The 26,100-nt window shown below is 38.1% G+C and overlaps 1 protein-coding gene across 1 annotated transcript in view; it reads left to right on the top strand.

Moving 5' to 3' along the window:
- Positions 1 to 26,100, top strand: part of LOC145771741 (E3 ubiquitin-protein ligase HUWE1-like) — a 77,845-nt gene that overhangs the window by 18,574 nt on the left and 33,171 nt on the right. Inside the window, exons 19-38 of the mRNA XM_082583471.1 lie at positions 3,522 to 3,579; positions 4,447 to 4,623; positions 6,709 to 6,815; positions 7,211 to 7,358; positions 7,899 to 7,952; positions 8,604 to 8,706; positions 11,031 to 11,206; positions 11,813 to 11,955; positions 12,538 to 12,672; positions 17,239 to 17,361; positions 19,961 to 20,037; positions 20,440 to 20,621; positions 21,828 to 22,017; positions 22,486 to 22,534; positions 22,985 to 23,108; positions 23,742 to 23,942; positions 24,287 to 24,397; positions 24,688 to 24,759; positions 25,415 to 25,518; positions 25,967 to 26,048. Coding sequence (XP_082439597.1) covers positions 3,522 to 3,579; positions 4,447 to 4,623; positions 6,709 to 6,815; positions 7,211 to 7,358; positions 7,899 to 7,952; positions 8,604 to 8,706; positions 11,031 to 11,206; positions 11,813 to 11,955; positions 12,538 to 12,672; positions 17,239 to 17,361; positions 19,961 to 20,037; positions 20,440 to 20,621; positions 21,828 to 22,017; positions 22,486 to 22,534; positions 22,985 to 23,108; positions 23,742 to 23,942; positions 24,287 to 24,397; positions 24,688 to 24,759; positions 25,415 to 25,518; positions 25,967 to 26,048 — 2,416 coding nt within the window. The remainder of the gene's footprint in view (positions 1 to 3,521; positions 3,580 to 4,446; positions 4,624 to 6,708; positions 6,816 to 7,210; positions 7,359 to 7,898; positions 7,953 to 8,603; positions 8,707 to 11,030; positions 11,207 to 11,812; positions 11,956 to 12,537; positions 12,673 to 17,238; positions 17,362 to 19,960; positions 20,038 to 20,439; positions 20,622 to 21,827; positions 22,018 to 22,485; positions 22,535 to 22,984; positions 23,109 to 23,741; positions 23,943 to 24,286; positions 24,398 to 24,687; positions 24,760 to 25,414; positions 25,519 to 25,966; positions 26,049 to 26,100) is intronic.

Here is a 26,100-nt window from a genome sequence, read left to right on the forward strand (position 1 = left end):
CCAAAATATGTTTTTCGATCAGACGACTTTTAGAGGGTGCGCAGCCTCCTTCAAAGTTTGAAAAATTGAAGTGTGAGAAAATTTGCAGGAAGTACGCGTTATCTCGGTAACGGAAGGAGATAGGATGACGTGTAAGGTGTCAACTTGTGCGGAATACCCAACTTCCTATCTGCGCTTAATACATTTTACTACCCTATTTGCAACAGCAAAAAAGTGAATTACAGAAAACTGTTTTTACTTTTATTTTATTTTTTTATATATTTTTGATGTTTTGTTCCCAGTTCTACAGAAGCAAAACCCTTCCAGCAATTACAGTGATAACATTTTTAACGAACAACAGGTTTTGTTCATTATACTATGACGTAGCAATGGAGGGTTGCAGGCGCACGACTTGTATATTATTAAACTGTGCTTTTTAAGTTTCCAGAGCTACATTTTGGTTCAAGTTTGTAGTAACAAGATTTGTCAGTTCTGTAAGGTTGTTTTGAGAAGCTTCCGTTGCAGAATTGATTCGATGTCATTCGCCTTTTGTTATTTCAATTTTCTACGCATTGTCATTACAGGTGTTAAGATTTTAGTATTGGCTATTTCCACCCATAAGTAGATAGTTCAATTGCAGTAGTGCCAGAAACAAGACCTGTTGCCAGTAAGACATTACAGAAATATGGAAAGCTGCCAGAGCATGTTTTATCTACAAACATAAGCATTCTTCACCACTGTGATTTTTTTATGTAAGCAATACAGTGAAACGAATCCCAAGTTCTTTAAGAAGCCTCCATGTTTTGCTGACGTCAAGGAACATCCGATTAATGATATAGTTTATATTTGGGTCCACATTTAACTGCAGCAAGGTGATGCCTTCCCATACGACAACCGAAGTTGCCCGCCCTGAACAGTTATTAGACATGAAGGGCGCATGCTTTGAGTCGGCATCACTCTGTACAGGATGGTTGCATGGAGCTCAGTGAGCTGCAATTGCTGTCTCGATTTGTTGTCATTCGCTTGATTGCAAGAATCATTTACCAGGGCTCACCACTAAGGGGTTTGACAACTTGAGTACATTGATTTGAGTACATTTAAATTTAAGGCAATCCAGAAAAGAAAACAGCAGCAGACGTGAGCGACAGAAAGTATATTCCACGATGCACACTACTACCGTATGCCATAGCACATAAGGTTTGTTGCTCTCTTTAACTTGTTGTCATTGTGGTTACTGGAAAGGGTTTAGCTTCTAGAAAATTAGGAACAAAATGTCAAAAATATGAAGAAAAAACAACAACAGGTTTTTGCAATTAATTTATTTTCCGTTGCAGATAGGGTGGTAAAATGTATTAAGCGCAGATAAGAAGTTGGTGATTCCGCACAATTTGACACCTTACTCGTCTTCCTATCTCCTTCCAATACCAAGATATCGCATGCTTTCTGCAAATTATCCCACACTTGAAGTTTTCAAACTTTGGCGAGGCTACTCACCCTCTATAAGACGTCTGATCGAAAACATATTTTGTGTCGATTGTATGTGACCAAAATCCGATCTGATCAGACCCCAAGCTTTTTTTATCTCAAAAACCGTAAAAAAATGTAGCACCCTAATAAATACTATTAACACTATAAAAAGTGCTCAATGCCAAGCAAAAAAGGCAAGCAGAGCAAATTCTATCAAATATAGTGACTTATCACAAAAAAATTGACAGCCCGTTTTACCCTCATTGAGATCGTCAGATAGTTTTTGTTCGATTAGAAGTAATTAGACGTTGAATCAATGCAAAAAGGACTGGTTTGCTGACCGGAGCAAGGTATCTATTGAAGATGCTATTACTATAGCGAAATCGATTCTTAATAAATTACACTAAGAGGTTAGATTGTTGTGCAAATGTCAGCATTTGATGAATGCAAAATAGCGGGAGCAAGGTAGTCATTTACTGCATAGCGCATCAGACGTCTTACATAATGTCTAGTGTTTAACACTAACATATTTTATTGCAAAGTGTTTTGGTTCTATACTAAATCACTATTTATTTAAGATATGGCCAAAGCTATTTTTGTTTTACCAAAGGTTGCTTGCCGCTATATTCTCCATACTCGACTGCTGATATAGAAAAGGGTTGCCAAGTTTTTCTTTTCTCGGCTTTGTTTGTTTTCTTCTTTTTTTTTTATATATTTTCAAGTCACTGCAGCAAACGCCATCATTACGTATCACGGGAAGTAGAATGTGCCCCTGTGGCGTTGTCTGACTCTAACTCTCAATCCCAACTCGGTTTTAATTTGAAGCTTCAATGTTGTGTTTATTATGCTTAAGATCTGCAATCTCATCAAAATACTGGCAAGAAGAGAAATAAAAACCTAACCGTGCAATCAAGTAAACCAACTTAGACAGTAGACACCTTATTCACCCGAATACAAGTCACATCTAGGTATTAGCCGCACCCCTAGTTCATACTTGCCAAAGTAGTCCATGATGTTTGTCAATTTCTATGGTTATTTGCATCAGGCAAGAACCACACTTCGATTTTGACAACATTTTGCATCGTGGAAAACCATATGTCTCATCAGAGGATGACATAGATTGCCACTTTCTGCCTTGATAGCTGAATTGGACGCCAGACTTTGTGCATGCAGAACCGCAACATCGGACAGCGCTGGTTTGGCTCTCGTGGTGTGCGCTTGAGCAACGTATTTAAAGGACTGCTCTCCAACCAGTGAGTTCTAGTGGATGAAATAATTCACATACAACAACACTTCAACAACAATCGGAAACTTCACTCTTGTCAATCTCGGTGATCGAGCCTGCGTCAGTGATTCAAAGCCTCTACAAGTATGCGAAACTTCCAGGATTGAGCTTTGAAAGATGCTTGCCCAGTCCAAGCATGAAGATTTCCTCTATTACCATCAATGTTTGCTTGAATGAATACAGTTTTGTCCCACGCAGTTACATCTTTCAGAAGAATAAAAAAAGGAAAGAACTACATTGCACCGTGTCACGTCAAATTGCGCAACACAATTTTTCCTGCACGGTTTTATAAACAAACTTGTAGCTGGTTGAAACCGAACTATTCTTGCTCCCAGCAGCCTGCAATAGTGTTTTGCAAAACTAAAAGAACAATCTTTTAGATTTGATGAAATCATCAACTAAATACCAGCTGGTTGAATTGCTACAAACAAAAGAAAATTTCGTATTGTCAGCTTTGGTAAGAGGACTTGCGTCAGTGGTGTCATATACTGAACATTGCAAGATCCGAACTAGCATTGAAAGAAAGCTAGCAGTGATCACACCACTTATCGTTCAATTCAGTCGCAACACTTCTCACCTTGTGTGGCTTCGTACAGTTTCTATGTGACGTCCTTCGGCAAAGAGTACCAAACGCGAATATATATCCGCCGCAGCCTGTTAGGAGACCGTTTCCTGAGAACGTAGTATGCAAATTGACCATACGCACTGTTCATGTCACATCCGTTCCTCGTCACCGCACCAAACGCACTGAGCCGGCTATGCTTTTCAATGAACATCTTTTCTTTTGTAGGCTGCTGACGACTGGCAGTAAGAAGCACATTCCTCTACTCGATTATATGCAAAATGTGGTAAGTCAAAGGACAGCTGTGAGTTGTCGTTGCCGAGGGCGTTTATTTCTGGGAAAGATAAGTCCTATGTTTTGCTCAGCTAGGCCAGGAAGTTTTTTCAATAGAAATTTTGTATATCAACTAGTCTTCAAAGTTCCACTTTTTTTAAAATCTTTTACAAGTGCAATTAGACTAGAAACCACCGCATCGAAGTCATATTCAGTAGTTTAAATGTTAGACATTCTACAATTTTCGATTATATAACTATCAAAATAATGAGTATTTGCATATAAATTTGTTCCTGGCGATGTTTTCTGCAGCTCAATCACGTTGTGCCTTAATTGACTACAACCAGCGCAGCTGTCAATGGTTCTGGCTGAGGATTTTAGTTTTAGCAAATCAAAAAGTTTGCAGCAATACAAATAGTTCTTGCTTTTAATGGAATCTATTGAAATTTACATGCAAGACAGAAACTAGCTTTGCCAAACTATTGTGACCAGACTCAGTAGATTACTTTGTTCCCATTGAGATTTAGTTGATCAAGCTTTTGAATGCAACAGTTAGGTTTTAGACTTATTTCACCATTGTCATGGTTACATTATAGGCAGATCAAGCAGTATGCAGTTTATTAGAGAAGAAATGTGTCGTAAAAGATTAAAAATGTGTTTAAAAATCAAACCTGAACCATCATAAAACTCATCACTTATTGACCGAATTTTCATGTTTGTTTTTAAATTTATTTGAAAGTATTTGAAGTTTGTATAATGTTCAGCAATTGCAGACTTGTTAATTTGATGCGGACTGTTGCCTTGCATTGCAAGCAGCATTTTAAGCCGCCAACTTTGAACCGTAGTGTCGTCAAAGCTCAGACAACTCTTCTGTTTTAAGACCAAGTTCATTAACGCGATCGTCAGCAACAACACAACAGATGACCATTGCCGGGAGTTTCGTCAGCACGGTGGAATACCCGCTCTGCTTGGATTGCTGCGTCTGCCAGCTTTGCCTTTGGACTTTCCAACCTCATCGGCTTGCCAGTCGGTTACTAACCTAACACAGACTGTATTTGTAAGTATACTGTTTTGTTTTAGATCAGTGGTTTTTATTGAAGTGTAGCTTGTGAGTGAGTGCTGGTACTGAGGCATTGTAGGTATTTTTGTTTTCAAATATGAAAATTTAACCATTCATTCATTGCCTTTGTCAGCAAGAATACGTTAAAGCGGTAATATATCCGCGTGGGTGTGTGCCAAAGACTTAATGAGAATTTATTAATACGATGTTTTTTAAAAATAACTGCATTACTTTTGTGTTGAAATGATGCCATTGCCTTTTCCTGTCAGTATTAGTGGGAGAAAATGATGCACATCGGTGATGTAATATTGCTGGCAACCGTTTGGTAAGAATGTTAACGACCAGTATTAGAAACGCATTTAAGATTGGTTGCATGAAAAACTTAAAAAAACCATTTGTGAATCATCTACGTTTGTATCTCCACTTGTAAATTAAAAAAAAAACGTTGGTACATGAATTTAAAGTGAGGACATATGAAGTAAAAATAAAGATCAAAATCTGCATTCTGCAGGGTTGCCAGATATATAAAACTAAACGCAAATTTTTTTTATTTAGATTTTAAAACTGGGGTTTCCAAAGCGAGCAAGTTTAAGGTCACGTGAGGCTATTTTTTTTGTTGCTAAGTGGGGTCGAAAGTAATGTCTTAAAAGCGGTAAGGGAGCGGTGAAGTCAAACAGTTTGCAAGCAACTTTACTGGAAGTATAACAACATGGATTGTTATGTAATAAATAACTTTTAAGAGATCGAGTTTTCATACAAGTTCCACGTTTAGAACTAAAGTGATGAATGCAAGTTGGAAGCAGATGAGAGGATTATTTTAAACGGTGTATAAACGATAAGTTTTCATTGAGAAATCATAAGGTTTTGTATGATAGATTAAATTGAAACAAACCGAATTGCGCAGGGTAGCTGCAAATGAAATGAATCCTAATGATTCTAAATCAATTTAAATGATTTCAAGCAACCTCTTAGTGTTTCTTTTCTAGTTAGAATATTTTCTGGCAACACCGGGCCACACCCACATTGGTATTTAACTGGGTTTACGCATATGTGGTGTGACGTGGACGTCTTGAGATAAAGCTTAATTTATTTTTGTATTGAAGCCAGTCGATAGGCTTCTATCATTTAGTTTAGCTTTGGCAATTCAGTAGGTATATATATATAAGCATTTGTTGCAGTGGTAAATATTCATGCACAGCCGGCAGACGCCCAATGAGTTTATGCTTACGGACTAAAGTATCCACACAGCAAAATCCGTCATTTTACATTGATTCAACGTCTGACGTTAAAAAAATAACAGCTTTTGTTATTCATATTACGTAATTGGTAACCTTATCAGATTTTCTAGGCACAATAGTTTTCGAAAAATGGTTTCTTTACCATAACAAATTTGCTTAATTATTATTAAACAAAAGCGCTGAAATAGAAACGATGATAATTTTACATTAACTATGTTTTGTAGAAGTTTTATTTTGACCTGTAGCGTGACCTTGGTGGGCTTGATAGTATCTAAGGTTAATAACTTGCGATGAGTAAAATCTCAGAATGTTGGTCTCCGCTGGCAAAAACCACCCTTTGTGCATCGTTTCAACGTCGTCAGATGGTGTAGAACAAAATGATGCAAATAAGACAATCAGTCTAAAAAAGGACCTTGATCTGCGTGGATGCAGTTTTAGGTTAGACAGTTTTTTAGAACCATGTTGATTTAATGACATGCTGTGTTACTAGCTTGCTGCGCTGATCAAAACTCGCCATTGAGAACAATTTTTATCTGTTGAAACAAAATTTGAATTCGCGCACCGCACGTTTTTGAAAACCAAATGTCGCTTTTTCTGAAACACTTCTTAGAAAGTTTGTTTTTTCATCTTTAGTAATTGTCGTATTTGGAATGTATGAAAGAACGGCCTCTGCACGTTATTAACTAATTTATCTAAAAAAAGTATTTAATACCTGATTGGTCTAATTACGTGCTCCTGTGTCTGAGTCCAAACATTATACGTTCTTCTTGTGTGCCCGGTGCAGCAAGATTGGACTTTTCAGTGTACGACTTTGTACAGGTTGTAGCTACTTTTTATGTTTCAGCTACTCCTTCGCGAGCCTACCGTATTAAGAGAAAGTTTGTGTCATGTGCGGGACATTCTGGAACGCTTGCAACCTTCGTTTCTTGTGCCATCCGATGATCAATCAGGGTAATCCAGAAGGCTTATTTTTGATATGTAATTTTATTTCTTCAGACTGGCTTTAAAAAGCACGATCTCGTATTCTACGTGTTGGCATGATTGTAGATTGTAACAAGGGAAAATTAAAGGTTTTTTTTGGAATAATTTATTTTTTAAATAGGAAATTCAAGGGACATTATTGCCTTCTAAATTTTAAATTAAACTTTAGGAAAGTAAATCTTCCATTTTTTTTACCTGCTCATCTTTTTTGCGGAAAATTTTGGACGAAAGACGAAAGAATGTACGTTTTGAACAGGAAGACTACACGTTTTGCGCTGTATTTCAACTCACAAAGCCTAAACATTGTTTCAACATTGCTTTAGGTTGTTTCACTTACACTAATTTCAACTTAACCAACGTTTCAGTCCCTTCAGGAGAGGCAGTGTCCTTCTGCACGAGCTCATGCAGCAGAAGCCGGAAGCACTCGAGAAGGAAGACAGACCACTTGTACGAGGCCTGGTGCATATCCACGCGTTTGTGACTCTGTTCCTCAACATGCCTCGAGCCAACCAGGCAAGTGCTCACGTAGAATTTACAACCAACCGATAGCTAGCTGCTGAATGTGAAAAAAGGAGGCAGCTTCGCAGTTGTTATTAAGCAATATGTTCAAAAAGTATGTGACCACTCGAGGTTAAAGCCTCTTGCTTTACCCGTCTCCACGTACTTTTACCCGGATTCCGCACCATACTATTAAGTGTGGTGTTGCTCTCTTTTGTGGTATTGGATGAACTCATGCACTTCCTTTTGTTTGAATGAGAGAGGTTGGCAGAGATGATGCGGTGATGACGTAGCCATGCATGATTTGGCGCATAGCCGGTTTTTCAGCGTCACAAAACCGCAATGCTGAACGGAATAATCCAATGCACTCACGAAAACGGGCAGTTTCTATTTGAATATTCTTGACTCGGGGTGAAGATGAAAGTTAATGCCGCTTTTTGTATAAAAGAAGCAAGGTTTTCCTGCACCTTCTGGACAGATTATTCTTTAGTTTAAAACATGTTTTTTAAGATGCATTTTTTCAATTGTTTGTCATCTCACTGTTTCTTTTTGTAGAATGAAATTCGGACCATCATTCTTGACGAGTGGGGAAGCCAGTTGGGTTGCGAGGTAAGCCCGTTTGCATGGTACGAGGCTTGAAACTTATTAATGTTATAAAACTCAGCTTGCTTCAGCTCGTGGTGTGGAAAATATGCCTGCGAATGCCAAATCCATTCTGCAATACGTCAGTGTTCTTCACGTCATTATGAAACTAAATACGTCGTCACGTGAAAGGCCATTTCTATTGTGACGTAACTATTGGCCAGGATCATAAATTTGCTTACGCGAAAGCTCAAAATAATGTTAGTTACGTCAAAGGAATGATTTCGAATCGCATTCGTGTGTCTTTGCAGCACTTTGTCTTTCACAACTAGTTTCATTCATGTTTAATATCTCCTTCTCTATGATTTGTGTTATATTGCTTGAACCGTATAATAAACGTGCTTTGCGGATTCATTGAAACCATTTGTAAATGCCTACATTGATGCGGCGTTGTCGCGCACTCGCTATCAGCGTTCTTTCGACTTTTTACCCTCAAGTTTCTGCTTCCTTGTAGATTTATTGTGTCACAATATGTTTTCGATTTATCTTTGAGCAGTTTTAGCAATGTTAAGCCTCTCTGAAAGCGTGCCAACCCAGACAACTGATTCGATGCACTCATGCCAGCTTCCGTTAGAGCTCTTAGGATGTGTGCCAAGTTACACTGCTATTTGCATTTAGGTTCTGCAAGGACTCAACAAGCTGTACCGTACGCTGATATGGGAAAGCACGGTCTTGCTAGCTCTTCGAACTCCTGGGGCTATACCGGAGGGCGCTGGATTCGGTAAGTTAAACTGCTTATCTGGTGATTTAGCTCCGTGTAGTTTATTGTTTTATAAAAGTTTTGCGTTGTAATATCGATTGATTTTTGCATTTTCGTTCACCATGGCTTCAAAACTTTGCTGAAGACAGCAAATCCAAAAGTGTTATTTATTCACTTTGTCATTTATTAATAAGCTAATATGTGAGCGTTCAGTGTAACTTGTTCTTGAAAATTGCTGTCAATAACAAATCATGCTTTCATCCTGAACACACGTTCACCGAAATAATCTGCAATGCGTTAGAGCAGTGGTTCCCAACTCGTTTTTAAGATGACCCATTTAAAAAAAAAATTCAGTTTGGTAAAATCTTGCGACCCAAGCAAATTGTAATATTTTCAAAGCCATACAAGATTGTGTTGCAAACAAACACCACTACAAAAGCAGTAACTTTTTCCGAAAATAATATGTTTATCAAATCACTAATGAGATAGCTGTGCTGACTTGTTGTCAGTGAGTTTTTGAAGTCGAGGCGTTATTTTGCTTAGGCATAGCCGCATGTCGGCTTTAACTTCCAGCCGGTTTCGCTGTTCAGTTTTCAATACACACATGACGCTAAATCCAGTCTTACAAAGCCAAGTTGTTGCAAATGGAATCTGTTTTTGAATCCCTAATTGTGAAACTGTGGGATACACTTTGTACATGGAAGCCCAAAAGTGGATGTTTGCAGAATCTTTGGGGTATTTGTCTTTGAAGGACGCAAAAGAAATACGGTTTGCTACTTCTGTCGTTATGTCCATAAACTGTTCTGCAACATGGATGGAAAGTTGAGGCAGATCTTTTCCAACAAATGGATCAATTATCCAATCATTTTGGTTATTAAGTGTTAGAGATTCTCTATAGTAGCCTAGTGCACAAACTTTTTGGCAAACTGTTCCAGGTGTCTAATTATATCGTTTGCTTAATATCAACTTCATTGTCACACCCACAGATACATTGTGTTAGCTGAGAAAATATATCGTACTCATCTCTGGTGAGTGGTGACATAACTTTTCCAGAATATGAGTTTTTTGTGTTAAGCAGAAACTTTTGCGGCGCAATCAATCACCTTGAAACCGTTGCCTTGCATACATAAATTTAGAGAATTCAGAGAGTCAACTATATCGGTAAGGTAAGCAACTTTTGCCTTGAAATCTTCTTGCAAAAACTTCTCGGCTAATCTCACATAGTTCTGTTGCCTCAGGAAGATAGCAATCTCCTCTCTCAAATTACAAACTCGCTTCAGGACACGACCTCGTGACAACTATCGCACTTCTGTGTGCAACAGCAATGCTTGATAATAATCAGAATCCACAAAGACGAAAACAAATGCCGATTTAGTGGACTTGTTTTGATGAAGTTTACACACTTCACATCATTCAACACTTCGTGCAGCTCTTGAGACAGCTTTTTTGCAGCAAAGGCCTCTCTGTGGAGAAAGCAATAAGTCCATACAGCACTTGGGGCTTTGTCTTTGATGCGTTTTACCACACCAGACTATGCGAGGTCCAACGTGTGGAAAACTTTGTCATAGTTTGTCCGACATAGCGTTCGTGACATATAGTGCACGTTACAATATATATCCCGTAACTTTGTCAAGTTAATTTATGTTTGAGACTGAAATTTTTGTTGGGTTTACATTTAATAATAATAATAACAATAATAAAAGCGAAAATTGTTAAAACTTCTTGCACTACGATCATGCTACAAAGCTTTCCGGTGTCTGGACATGAAACGCTTCATGACTTGTGTTTATATTTTCCAGTTTTGTGATCGATCTCTTCACGTTTTAGATTTTTTTTATAGTTATTTTTTCGTCCAAGATACAATATGCCTGAAAAACAAGCTACCCAAAAAAATTATCTGGCGACCCAACTTTGGGTCGCGACCCATGAGTTGGGAACCACTGCGTTAGGGCGCTTACTATTCTACAACAAAGTTATATCTAAGCGTCGTCCTTCGAAAGGACGGCGCCTTACGAAAGGAAGCTGTCTCGCATGGTTTTACTCATTTTCTTATTGTAGTCGAATACACACAGAGTTATGACTTGGACCTTATGAAAGCAGTTGTCGCACAGTATGTTATTGTCTGCTGGCCGAATTTAGTTACCCAAGTTAGTTAATTAAATCGGTCACTTCAGGGCAAAGAAAAAATCCAATCAAAGTAAAAACGACGCTGTCCACAAATTGATCCGAAATTTAAAGGCAAATTCAGGCTAGCACTCAATTTTTTTAAACAGTATCTTTCTGCAAGTTTGGTAGCCATTGTGAAACATTACTGTAGATGTTTTTATGTTTCACTGTTCATTTAGGAGAGAAAGAACTGGCTAAATTTATATCAGAAAGATGGCCATTAAATCTCGACGATATTTCACCGCCGGAACGTCCACTCTCTCAATCTGTCGCCATGGAGACGGACAATGTGGAAAGGAATGTGGAAAGGGAAAGCGTTAAAATTGCTGGTCGGAATGTGAAAGATTTTCTCAAAGTAATTCGTGGCTTGCATGTGATTCGTGACGTCATTGCACTGATATATTGTTTAACCTCAAACGCAAATAGTTGTCAGCTTCCTGCTGGTTGTGTGTTCTCTGTTTCTCCACACGGCAAGGCGAAGTGAAAGACGTTGTAGTCATTTAATTGCTGCGAGATGATCGAAAATGGACATCAATGAGAGTTTGATTGGAAAGCAATTTACCAATGAGGTCTCAGGCAGCAAATCAACTGTTTTTTACGTTGCTTCAGCGTCTGCAGACGTCGGATTCAACGTCTGTAGACAATGTAAATGACGGTTGATTTGCTGTCCGGAGTAGTTTGTCCACGTTGAAAATTGCAAGTTTTCATTTTTTTTTTGCTTAAACCACTCTAAAAATCGAATTCTACAACAACATTGTGAAACTTATTCTTTGCAATCTCGTGCTTGTGAATCAAAAATGGTTTTGTCCCATTATCTCATCCAGTGAGCCAGTCTTGCTCACATCGATTCAACGTCTGCAGACCATGAATCAATGTGAGAAAGACTGATTTGCTAGTAGGGATGCAGTGCAACGCTATCTAGCATGCGGCTTATTAAAAAAGAACAATTAATTATTCCAAGGCTAACTCTGCTTTGATCACCCGCAACAAGCTAATCAAGCCACTGTTGACCGTTGCTTCCAATCTGGTGCGTTCTCTGGCGGAGTTGTTCAACCTTCTGGTGAAGTTAGCTGTGGGAAAGCCCATCCGGCAAAGATATAACAGGTTCCTTCGCTTTTGTCACGCAGGTTCTGTAAAATACTGTGATATCTCTAAAGCACAAGATGGTTCTTTTAAAGTGAAGTGTTTTTGAATAGAACAGAAACAAAAGTGAAGAATAAACCCATGATTTCAGGAGACGTTTCGAAAACTAAACTCCCTTTTCTATGCTAAATGCGATTTTAAGTGTTGTGGTTTAACTTGGAATTTTGGCGTAATTCTCTTAACTTGAATTGATCTAGGTTCCAACCATTGTGCCCTGAAAGCATTTTTGTGCACTTTTCTAGTAGGTGTGTTTGTTTTTGGTGTTGTATTAATTTAAACAAGCAGCGGGTCTGTTTAAAAAAATGCGATTCTTTCGTTTGTTTGTGGGAAAATGTGTGTTCAAAAGGTATGCAAACATTAAACGTTTTACCAATGCTATATTTTTTAAAGTGAAAGTTTTTTTTTTTAATTCTCTACTAAGCTTTATCGTTCCAGGTCTTGTGAGTGTAGTTTTGTGGCTTCGCTGCTCATAAACATTTATGACCGTCTGGCAAAACCTTATTGTTCGAAACGCCTTTTCTGACAGCGGTGTCTTTGTTCCAGACATATTTCTGTACCCAACGCACACAGCACTGCTCCAACTCGGCCTGCTCGAGCTTTGGCTCGCCTACTGAGCACTTTACTTAAAGATGGATTGTCGTGGCGAGCCCCGCTCGACGTTCCGTCATCGAAGTTAAGGTGATTTTCATACCTTTCTTGCTTTTTAGATCTTTTTATCGCTTTAGCGTAGTTTTTACTGTCGTCTTAATATGGTATCCTACTACTTTGTCACCTATCCAAATCTATGAGCAAGTTAAGGTAGATAATTTAGGTTACTTAGAGGTTTGCTACAGCTTGCTTCTACTAGCCGAAGACGTTTGGTGAAAGTGCAAAGCTGGCAAGTCGCTGTACTTCGATTTTTCAAGACCTTTTCTTGATTGTCACCAGCAGGTCGTTTCATTAACACATCGATAAACCAGTTGACGTTTTTCAAATGGATCTTCTGAATTCTTGAGATATTGTTGATGTAAAGAAAGACATGAGCTAATTTAGTCACGTTCATCATTTGCTTGTGACAAAGTTGGGCGGCCTGTTGATCATTCTCTATATGGTATGTTCAATGTTCATTGCAAACAAACACCAGCTTATTGTGCCAAATGTGCCATTGCCAATCAAATAAATCTAAACATGATTTAGCTTGAACTTATCGAACCATAACGTTAACACTTTTCTGGTGGTAAGTTGAGTTAATGAGAGAAAAAAAGATGAAATTACTCCTCATAGCTTTTTTCCAATTGAAAAAGCTCTTCTCATACATCCCTACACATCACCATACTCTTGCAAATAACTTTGCAAAATTTATAAAACAACCTTCAAATAGAGTGGTTGGTTGGAAAGAGGTTTATTTAGCAGTTTATTTAATAGGTCATGTATGGTCAGGTCCTTTTACTGCATTTCATCATACCCAAAAGCCCAATATATTATTTTGTGTCACTTTTGAATAAGAAAAAAACATGTCAAAACTACTTTCGGTTTCTCGCTGACAGCTTTGAGTGAGTAAAAAGATATGGCTATTATGTCATATACATCAATGTTTGCAACGTGTGAGGATGTCTCTGAATTATCGCTATATTACTTTAAAGGAAAGCTACAATATAGATTGGAGATTCGTGATGACATTATAGTTATACGAAATTTTCATTAACACATAATTTAATTATATTTTCCATCATGGAGTCACCGTTTGATTTGGCTGCCATGAGTGCTCTCCCAGTCTAAGCAGGCATACTACAAGATGACATCTGATGGTCATGATCTTCTGGCGTTATTTCCACTTCAAGTGGGGTCGCCGGTGCAGATTGCAGCCTTCCACATCACTCTGTCAGCAGCATCTTTCTCCTTCACTCCCACTATTTCGGTATCTTCTGTCACACAATCTTTCTATCTTCTTTTCGGCCTTCCTCGCTCTTTTTTACCTACTTCCAATTGTCTTATTTTTCGGACGAAATCTTAGTCTCTCCTTGCGACATGACCCAACGAACCATTGACCCTCATGATGAATAAGCGATTTACTATCGCGATTTTTTTCGTTTATTTTCAGCATGATGGTTCGACACTCGACAGCTATCGTCAACAATGCCGCAATGCTGCTGTATTGTCTTTGTAAGAGATTGACAGATTTTTCTCGCCAATGCTCAGTATGTTTTTCTATTGTTTCCTTCTACTCCGGCTTTTTGAGTGACGGAACTTATGAGACTTTGCTGCGTTGCTGACCAGTGACCATCAATGAAGTCACTGCACAGACAGCAAACTAGTTGTTTTTTACATTGATTCAACGTCTACAGACGTCTTTCGACGTTGAATCAATGTAAAAAAACGACTAGTTTGCTGTCTGGTGGGTGCTTTTTGAGCATGAGGTCTGCTTTTGCTGTGTGACTCTGTGTTTACGTTTACGTGCCACGAAATGTGAGGTTGAATACAGGATCTAATAGCGATGTCATTTGCATAACAAAGATACCGCTTTCGCATGCGCATAATTTCACGGCTGTCTCGCGTCAAGGCAAGAAACTCACCGTTATTACACGACCCACAAAGCGGGCTGTTGAGTCAGCCGGAAGAAGCGATTATTAAGTAATTGCTCAAAAACTCAACGAACGCAGACGGGAAACGTATTGAACACCTAATTTTATTTCAAACCTTATGCCCTAACCCTGCCAAGTTTCCCCACCGAGAAAATTAAGTTTAAAAACTGTTTTTTCATGCCTATTTTGCATCTAAAAAACGACATTAACGTAAAAAAATCTAGCCAGGGTGAGCCCATTTGAGCCAACCGTAGTTATGTCATTGGGCACTCACCGCCAATGTTAAAAGCAAATATCAGTCGTTTTTGAAAACACAATGGCGAAATTTCTATTCATTTTTAGCTGTTTAAAGCCAGACGTTCTGTTTTCTTGTTTACACAAAAAGACGCGTTTATTTTGTCTTCAGCAGTTAGCATCCTGGGCATTTTTTGTGTTCCACTATGAAAAAAACGAGATGTATTTCTTTCATGTCAAACTCACACCACTTCATTTGTATATGAATAGAAAAACCTCTGTACATTGACAACTTCCTTTTTTTCTCCACACTTCTCCTCTACCTATATCTTCTTTACAAATTGTCTCTCTTTTGCCTTTGCCGGCCGGTGTCTAGCTCAGTCGAAGTCACGTCTTCACTGTCTCGCCATCACCAGTCATAGCTCAGACTTAGCTTACACCTTCGCACCAACTCATGTGCTGATGTTTTGCTTGCCCCAGAATGCAATGACGTTGCTTAGACCAGGGTTTTCCCGCAGAAGTGATTGAAACAGTCAGCCACCTAGATACGCATGTTATAGAGTTGTGTATCTAGGTTGTATGTCAGAGACTAGACGCAGTCTTGATTAATGAGCTGCGGTTTTGCCTGTATGCTGTAGCTTTTATAGCTTATTTTTATTAGATCTTTTTCTAGTTAAGGCTAAGTTCAAATGTTTAGACAGGTTAGTAGGTCACATAATCTTCAGTCTGAAGAACGTGGTTTGCTGAAGTTTTTGAATAGTCAGTTAATTTATAAAACGTAGCGAATTTTTTTTATAAGTAGTTATTCTACCCCTAACTTTTCAAATCCCGATTTTACTTGGCAGTAGTTTACTTTTTACTTCAAGTTTAAATTCACAAATGGCCTAACCATTTCGCGTTAGTGATTTCTTCATCACTCAGGTTGGTAGCCATTTTGTTTTTCGATTGTGTACTTGATATACAAAGTCTAGGTTTCCACTGGTTTCTACCCAGCTTACTTATGCGATTGTTGTTATTCAGAAAGGTTTAAGCCCATTGAGAGGTCATTTAAATTTTTGTGCAGCCTATTAGAAATATATAGATACCAGTGTAATAGTATCCATCTTTTATTTTGTTACTGTATGGTTTTCACATGTCAAAGGACTTTCAGTTTGCTGTCAATTCAAGGAAAAGTAGCATGAAGGTATATGATATACTTTAGTCTAAAATATGTTCATATAAAGTACTCTTTAATTTTAAATATTCAATGATAATTTAATCATTATCAATTCTAACAACTGATTTACCAAACAACCATTGAATGGTATGCTGCAAAGTCTTTTTTTTATTTGCAACAAAATGGTTCAACCGCTAAAGCAGTAATTTTCAACCCTTATTAGTATAAAGTTTGCTATAATTTGTCAAGACTGAATCTAACATGAACTAGTCTACAAATGCTGAAGTGAACAATGCAGTGTATGTTTAAACACATGCCTAATTTTAAGTGTACTCACAAACTCTGTGAAAACCCCTAGATGTCTGTTAAATCCAGGTTGGGACCCACTGCATTAAGAAATAAGCTTTGCAGTTGGTTTTCTAGTTCAGTGAATCTTTTGATATATTACTTCTTGTATGGTTTGCAAAATCAATGTTTAATAAAGTTGGTAACAATGCTACCATTGGTAAATTTGCTGGTTTGAAATCAATATCTTTCTTTATCCATTTTCCTATTGCATCATTTGAAATTTTAATGACATAATTGAGTGTAGTTTTATTAAATTGTTCAATATACATAATTTGGTTGTAACATATTAACAATTTACGCGTCTGTCAAAAATAGTCGCAATGAATTTTGAAAACTTTTTTCAAGTTTATTTGTACCACACCAGGTTGTCCAATGTCCATAAGAAGAAGTAAAACATACAACAGTACACATTGATTGCAGTAGCTACCGTAACGCCAGCTTCTCGATCCTCACTGCCTCACATAGAAGTTATCTGAGCATTATCAAAGCTCATTGAGCCCCATCAACGCAAAACTTCATGAAAACACACTACAATCCTGTCCAAATTTGCACTGGATGACGGGAGTTAAAGCATTGAATCTTGTGCTGACGTTCTTTGCTATTTGCGACATGTAGTTTGTGAACGAAACAACAGTGTTTCGTGCCACATTTAAAAATGTTAGTCATTTTTAAACTACGGTACTTTTTTGCAGTTCAAAAGTTAAAAACCGATATTATGCACACTTTAATTGCGGTATCAATCAGTTTTAAGATAAGAAGTAAAAGTTGCTGTCAGCTTTAAACCTACATCTGGTCTGCTGTCAATTACTTTTTTTTCATGCTGCCGTTTGGGTTTAGGCGGGCTAAGTTTTGGCGGGTTGTTACACATCAAGCTTGAATTTAAAAGCAACTGGAACAGAGGCTTCTAGCTTTCGCTCAGAATTAATTTCTCTTGTATGCTTTCAGGATCACCTTTTTGATTTGCACGGTTGGTTTTACCATCCCGATGCTATTCGACGAAAGGCACATGCCCTACCATTTGATGCTGCAGTATTTTGTTGGTACCGGAGCACACAGTGAACTTTTCAAGTGAGCTTTAAATTTTTTGAAGTTATTGAAATCGACATAAACATGCAAAACTGTTAGATTTGCTACAATGGGCGAGTGAAATCAAATTTGATTAAATCACAGAAAGTTTTATTTTCGGGCTGAGAAAATGTCGTTTGATGCTTCGTTTCAACTGTTTGGCATGCTTGTGAATTACCCAATGCTTGTTGAACTAAATGCTTGTTGAACCCAATGCTTGTTGAACTTTGTGAAATGCTTGTTGAACTACCCACACAGCAAAATCCGTCATTTTTACATTGATTCAACGTCTGAATCAATGTAAAAATGATAGATTTTTCTGTCTGGATATGATCTACTGACGCAGGCCAGGTCGCCCACGACAAAATCTCCAAGGGCAGTTGAAAGGATGTTATCTGTAAATTATTTCATCCTCTGCCTGTGTTGAGTGCAGAGCCGTCGATAAAGTTTACATCTTCACTACATAGGTTGAGAGTTGAACCATCACGTTGCTTGGTTTTGCCACCACTAAACTTTAAAATGTTTCTACCGCAAGGTTTAGGCCACTTTGTTGCCAGACAATTTGTTAGGCCTTTAAAACCAAACGTCTAGTATAACTGCAATTTTTGGTTAAAAATTAATGAGCCTGTTCAGGTACTACCTGACCTAGACCCCCTGAAGAAGTCAGTCGGGTCTGATTGACGAAACGTTGGAATAAAATCAGCAGATTATCACCTTATACATCTTGTGATAGTTAAGCTTAGTTTGCAGCAGAAGAATGCATATCATGTTATTTTACAATTCTTAAAAAACAAATTGAGCCTTGCGTTTTTTTTTAAGTAATTTGAAATTATTAAAGTATTGGAAGATCTTTTGTGTGGCAGATGTGTTTTCTTTAAAAAGCTGCCTGAACTGCGCCATCCAAGATTAACTTCATGGGCGTGATGTTATTCTTTCATTATGATTTGTATTAGTTTGTAACTTGGAGGAATTAACGGTTTGTGTTCAATGATAAGCTATTACAGGTTTTTATCATTATCTGCTTGGCAGATCACAAAACAGTTTGCATTCTGCCTCCCAAAGAGCGACCCCGTCATTTTTACATTGATTCAACATCTGCAAACGTTGGATCAGGGTAAAAATGATGAACTTTGCTGTCATGGCTGCTCTTATTGCTGATCTCAGAGATGATCGACGTTGCAATCAAACTACTATGTGCATTGTGCAAACCTACTTGGGCGGTTGTGTCATTACCATGATCATGACATTAAAAAATCAGATTAATATTGTCTGCGACGGTTTTCAAAGGGTGCCACTGCATGAAGTATGGTAAATCGCCTGTTCGAATTGACTTTTTAGCTGTCCACGAATTTATTAGCGGAATAGTTGAAATACTTTTTCAATCAGTTTAAAAAATACACAGCTCTAAGTGCAGAAACTAAACTCACTTTCAGCAACACTTTCAAAACCTATACGCTTGTCATCATCATTGCTACAAATTGTTTGCGAAATATGAAAGTTAAATTTCTCCAATACTTTACAATCACGTGATAAATTTGTTACTGAAAATGCATGTCGACGGTCAACGGTGATATGTGGTAGACAGCAGCTGTTTGAGATTGCGGGAGGCTTTATCAATGCTTCGCTGTTCAAGTGCATGCTCATTGCTCAATGCTCATACGTGTAGCGAGGTGAACCTTTTTCTTCCAGCAAGCATGTGGCCATTGCTGGAATGGCACTGATGCCTTCGTTTCCTTGCGTAATAGATTCCGTTTTATGCCCAGTGAAACTCACCAGAAGAATGCAGCGCTTGTTTTGTTTTTAGTCTTACCCATTGTAAAAATTCATTGGTAGCAACTGAAAAAAACCTCACCCAGTGAACTAAGTGACATCGTGCAATCTCCCTCGTTCTTTTGCGGTTTTCTTATCATTTGTTGACGGAAGGAAAGAAATGGCGCGTGCAGCTTTTTACTTAGCAGAGGCAGACAGCACTCGAACAAGAGGCCAAGATTACTTTTAACTGACAAAACTAATTTGTTAGCTGAGGCAGGGTTATAGAACCGGATGAAAAATATCTGCCGATACCGGCTCCAGGGTTGCCAGATTCTTATTTTTAGATTGTGGTTATTTTTTCCAATTGATGACGTAATTCAAAAAGAAGTTATCATTATGTTAATGGAGAATTTCATCAACATATTGAATATTGCATCGTACACCACAATGGATTGTGCAACCTACCTAACTGTGAATTGGATAACGAAGTTACATTTTGTTTGTTGAATCAGTTTTCTAAGCTTTAAAACGAAAGTTTAATAAGAGTTGGTTTGGTTGGCTATGCTTTGACGTATTTACGATGTTAACTTTCGCAATTTTTAATTTTCCGGTGTGGTTTCAAGTTAATCTCATAACTTTTTTAAATCTTTAAGTTCCTTGGATTTACTTGTCAATAAGTTTCGTTTCAAAAACAGTTTGATATTTCATTTCTTTGCCAAGAAATAATGCCTGTCTCAACGTGATGTCATAATTTGACTTAAAATTATCTTTGTAAGTTTCAGGTGAAAACATATCTGCCAATATGTTGTCAATTTGTCTGTCGTTTTTAAAATGATTTATTTTCTTTCAGGTCTTTCAAATGGGCTCTCTCTTCAGAATCGCTTGAAACCAAAGAGTCCAGCGGCTCTTCAGCCAACGAACTACCTGGTAATTGCATAATGCATATCAATGTGTTTGCATTTTGTGCTGTCTCAGTCCATACGAAGAAACATGACTTCACCAAATGCTGCCTAGCGCAATGCTTTGTCATGGCATCGCAACATTAGGAAATGTTTTATACTGACGTACATTATGCAGTTTTAAGGTGATGGAATTGTTTTAAAAGTTGTTGCTGATGGAGGTTATGGTGATCTTTTTAAGCTGAAAAAAAAAACATGTTAGTAGTTATGTTTATTGCTTATTAATAAGTGCTCAAACTAAGCGCCAAATGCTGCACCGCCGGGTTTACTTATTTTAACAAACTATAGTTTTCAAGTTTATTCAAAGTTGTTTTTTCTGAGAAAATGTTTCCTCCATGCTTAACATGACGTCACAGTGTCTGTTCTTTAGGAAGCGTTGATGACTTTCTCGATGCATGGCTCATGCTCTTGGAGAGATTGGTGAACCCACGCAACATCCTCAACTCTCCTCATCTCATCCATGAGAGGCTTCCTACTCTCAATTCCCCCAATGTCCCTCCTCCCATTAAAGCTCCGTTTAGCGCCGTTAAATTTCTCATCAAGACGCAAAAGGTAAATTGTGGGTTCCAGCCAGTCATTGCTTTACGTTGAATTAACTTCTGAACACGTTACATCAATGTAGAAAAATGGCTAGTTTGCCGCTTGGGTTCTTGTTTGACTTAACTAAACTATCTTTTAAAAAGACCTGTTTTTAGGTCTAAACCTGTCATTAGTTAATGTTTGGTTTCTAAATTTAAGGACCAATGCGTCTGTACCTTATGGTTTTTTAACGTACGGTACCACAAATGTTATGACAATTTGTTCCATAATACCTATAGAAAACATTTCAATGTTTCAGAATCAACATACAACAGCCTGTTTATTGCAGCCATTCTGCGACTTAGCGTATTCTTTGTGGCATCTTGTTTGTATTTATAAAACTAATTTAAATAGAAATAGTACCAAGCGGGTTAAGCAGCTCAATGATTTTAACAATGTTGCAATCATGAAAGTGCTATTAGCTTTCGTCAAATAGAAAATTTTAAGAAGCAGTGGTTAGGTTGTGGTTAGGAGATTCTCTTGGTGTTTCGGTCATCGTTGCCACTTGTTTATTGACAGTTAATTCATTATTAAACTTCTTGATACTTGGCAAAGTTGTATAACATCTGGGCTTGAAATGAAACCAGCACATTAAAAGAAGTCTCGAGCATCAGTCAAACTTAAAACAAGAGCAAATGTAGCGAATCGTAATCTTAGCTCTGCCTACAATGTAACGTGCAATCTTTCCTACTACTCTTGTTTGCCAATGTACTGTTGTGCTCACTGTAAATAAAGCGATAATTTTATATCTGTGCAACGTCAAGCGTTGGTACAATTTTCTTGCAATCATAACTTTCAGAGTGGTGCAGCACCGCTCTGAAACTCTCCACTCTACTATGCGGTTGCTTTGAAGCTTTTGAATGGTTGATTTTTGTCGGAAATTTTAACTCGTCCTTACATTCTCCCTTAAACCCAGCGGTTTCTCATGCTTTTCTAGTCATGGCCTTCTGATACAAAAATTAACCATGAGTCTGTGGTTCCCCTACCTGAGATATGTTGGAAACTACAGCGTTGTTTTTAAGTTGAGTTTTTAACGATTTTTTGTACTCAAAAGTATTTTGACTTCCGCAGCAATTTTAATTAAAACAGGTTGGAAACTTGATTTATGATGATTATTATCGTTTGCGGCTTAAAAAAAATCTGGTTATTTCCAACCGCAACCTAATGATTCCTTTCCAGGCGGCACTAGAAGCGCTGCAGCACTTGTGGGCTGGCGGTAGGCTGGCCAAGCTTTCCAGTCGAATATGCGACGCTGTCATCCTCATTCTGTGTCACCTCATCCGAGGGGAACAGATCGCTCGCGATAAACTCAAGGAAGAAAACGACGAAGCGAAACAAAAGACTAAAAGTAGCGAAAAAAATACCCAAGGTACGCTGTAGTCCCAGACTGCAAAATCAACTTGTGCAGATGTTGAATGTAAAACTGACGGATTTTACTATCTGAGGTGGTACTTGTACTCAAAAGTCAAAGTATCTTTTTACTGAGTAGCTTTGAGCTTTCGTTACAATTTGCGTCATATCATTGCGTCGATTTAGTTTCAACCAGGTCATTTTTACTGGGTTTACAACTTCAACTTCTGTATGTACAGTACTTTAAATATTTACCTAAGCAGCATGCATCGTATGAAAGAAGCAGTAAAATTGTTGAAAAATGAGATTTGAATTCACGAAATTGCATGAGTCCAGAGCTGAGGTGTGACTAAGATGAGTTTTTTTTCCTTGAATTGGTAATAATTCTGAAGTTACAAAAGAAATGTTAAGTCTTTGCCTCATCCACCAAGCACATGCCAACAAACGGGGTATGTTAAGGTTATAATGAGTTGTTTCTTTATCACAGGCGCCCGGGCCTTAGCCGAACAGTATTTCGAAGCCTTAGCATCTCAAAGGTATTTATGGACTTAAAATGAGAATCATTTTAGTGTGCGTTGTGTGTGTTATCATGGGTCCTAGTACCCAAATCAGTCGCTTTTTACATTGATTTAACATCTGCAGACGTGAATCAATGTAAAAAGACACTGATTTGCTGCCTGGGTAGGTTTATTGCTGATTTGGATTACTTTCTTTTTTCTGCAATTTTCTCTTGTCACAGTGAACACTGGGCCGCACCATTTTACTGTTATCACCATCATTGTTATCATCACCTCCAATCATTACTGTTATCAAATGCAACTACTGTAATTCAACACCCAACTTTTGTTTGCAAAAACCCAACGCATTTTTACTCAAGTTTAACTTCAAACTGAAGCGCTAACAGTTTTGGTTATGTTTCAACTGCTTCAAAAACTGCGTTTGCATCGGCACTTGGAGCCAAGCTCACTTTGATCATGATTTTGTAGAGCTTTGACCTCCACTGCAGCAAGAACCAATCAGCGTGCGGAAACTAGTCGCTCGGAAGCACCCGCTGCCGCCCCAGTTGTCGCCGCCGCCGCCTCGGAACCGGATCCTCAATTGGTTCAACAGGTAGAAAATTGTTAACGAAAATTTATGCACATTGTTCAACACTGCGTGCATTTTTAATTCAAATCTTTTGCTCATAAATTGCTTTCATGTTTCACTTGATCACAATTCAATTTCAAATGCGAACAAGTCAGCATTCACAGTTTGCTGCTTCCATCACACGAATGCAGTGATGGCAATGTCCATATTGAATAATGCTACTGAAAAATGTATTGGTCTTTAATGAGCCAGCAATTCACTTTTTTGACATGTCGGTTGACGTTGTATCAATTCAGTGTTAGATAAGGACTGGCTTGCTGATTGTAGAGCGATCGAACATCTTCAGCAAGCAGCGGCAGGCTGCAGTGCGGTTTAGTGACACGATTCTCATTTCTTTTAAAGCTTTGCAAACACTTACTGCATATCGTTAGGTCGTTATACCACAGACGTGTTCGAAAAGCGATGACGTATGGATTATATTTAAACATCTTGTTTCACCGTGTTCGTGCTGCAGGTACAGGATTGTCATCCACAAGTGAAGTTCGCCATTTTGCTGAGAAAGTGATTTTGCATTGTCAAGATGTTTTTCCGGTTTTTAATTTTTTAGTTTCATTTTCACATGAAAGGATTTCATAATCTAATATGTTTATCTCTCAGTTGATGGACATGGGGTTCCCACGCGAAAGTTGCTTGGAAGCGCTCGGAGTCGCGAACACGCTCGAAGGTGCCACCGAATGGTTGTTGACCCACTCGTCCGAAGAGGATCAACTGATCCGTGCAATCACGATGTCGTTGGAAAACACCACTCCACCCCCTGTGGAATCGGCAACCCCTGTGGAATCGGCGCCCCCTACTGAGGTAAGAAGTTTTTTCTTGTTTGGTTCTTTTTTCCAATTGTTATTGAACATTTTTTGAAATTTTTTCTCTAAAAGTACATTACGTCAATAAAACCTTGACTGTTTTTTAATTACGTGTTTCGTGTTAAATTGATGATGTTTAAAAAAAAATCACATTGTCATTTTCATTTTACCTAAGATGCCTAAAGGAGGGCGGATAAATAGCATAGCACATTAAGAGATACTTCTTCTGTCAAAAAACAGGCGTAACACCGTTGTGTAAGTCAGTAGCCCGGATGTTCAATGATTGGGAATTTCGTTTTTGAACGGTAAATTACCAACAACAAGTTTTCTGTTTTTGTTCAGGATGAAAATGTACCGGAAGTTGCACCTGAGCATCCGAGCGAAGAGGAAGTCAAACCAGAAGAAGAGAAAGAGGAAGAACCTGAACCCACAATCCCTGAAGAACCGGAAGAGGTTTTCTTTTACATCTTTTACCTCCATTGTATTTCTGTTTTGTCCACATAAGCACCTAGCAGAAAAAAGCAGCCTTTTTACGTTGTAACATCTGGAGATATTAAACCAACAAAAAGCACATTTCATTAATTGCGGTTCTTTCCAGACTGCAGAATCCGTCATTTTTACATTTTACATCTGCAGACGTTGAATCAATGTATGATGTCTGATTTTCTTTTTTCAGCTTCTCAATGCAACTTAAGTTTCATACAGAAGAATTGGTTACATTATTTTTATTCTGTTTGTTTCAGGAAATTAAAAAGAAACAAGAACTAGAAGCTTTGTTGAAGGCAGACGAAGAGGAAATGAACACGCTCAGCCAGGTTTGCCCTCCATTTTTCCGCTTACAGAGAAACGTGATTTGAAAGAGCAACTTCCTCTCACCGAGTTATTACTCTTTTTTGTGGTGTGTTTTTTGCCGTTTGAAGAAGTACAAAAAGAAAATCTTGAAGAATGTCATCATCTCGTTAAGGACATTGTCACATACTTTTTCGTATATCTGCATTTTTAAAATACTATTTAACTTCGCAGCGGAAACTCCGACCTTTGTCGTTCTATAGCGGTGATTTCCAAACTTTCGAGCGGTTACCCAAACGAAAATGGCGGTTTCTTATTACCTTAAATGTGTCTCTTTGTACTCAACTATTTTGCAGCATTCATAGCCCTGTTTAGTAAGTTTGGAAATAACCGCTACAATGCAGTAGTGCAGCTGTACCACAATCACCAATGCATATCAATAAATAAGTAATAATCCAGGAGGCCGCAGCTTTAAGTGCGACTCGCCACCGGTGGCAGTCATCGCTTTTTAGTTGTTGTGAGTTGATAGCATTTCAGGTAGTTGTTTTGGTTGTGCTTGTTTGTATTCCCACTTTGAGAACCTGTTTCAACGGTTCCGTTTGAAGTGAAAATATCAATATTTTACATCGTGTCCGAGTTCATTTTACATTTGATTATAATTAATGTGATTCTCTTTGCCAGGACCACGAAGAGCCGCTGTCTGCAAGCGACATTGATGAATTTGCTGCAAGCATCTTCGAAGGAAGCTTGCAGTTGGTAAACCAGTTGCCTGATACAGTTTACAGGTACAGTGTCTGCAACCAGCTAACAAAACCTGTCCTTTTTCACATTGATTCAACTTCTGTGAACGTTGAATTTATCTTAAAAGGACGGATTTTCATAATCTTCAAGTCAACGACAACTTAATTGAAGTCTTTAGAGGAATGTGTAGCTGCTAAGATTAAGCTCCAGAAAAGCACGGTGACCTCTGCTCTTCTGAGGATTAAATCATCGCGTCTGATCAATTTATTCATTGCTGTTCGTGAACAAACTTTTGATAGCTTTTCATAACTATGGACAGAAGACAAGCAACCGTTTAAACTTACAGTCTTTGCAGATAAAAACGTGGTTCAATATTGTGATATGCAATCATCCTTTGCTCAGAACTGGTCTTTTAAAATTTCGTTTTTATCAAAGCTTTTTTGCAATTCTACTGTTGCAGTATTTTATAATGCTGTCGCGTGATTTGTGCAGAGTTTGTGACGTCATTGTGGTTTTGATGAAAAGGGCGGGAAAAGGATGGTCTGACGGTGTTTTTGAAAAACTTGTCAATCAGGTAAGAAGCGTCTTCAATCATCGACTGATTTTTTGAACAGCAACACACAGCA

This window comes from Aplidium turbinatum, chromosome 6 (genome assembly GCF_918807975.1).
Source record: "Aplidium turbinatum chromosome 6, kaAplTurb1.1, whole genome shotgun sequence".
Classification (NCBI taxonomy): domain Eukaryota; kingdom Metazoa; phylum Chordata; class Ascidiacea; order Aplousobranchia; family Polyclinidae; genus Aplidium; species Aplidium turbinatum.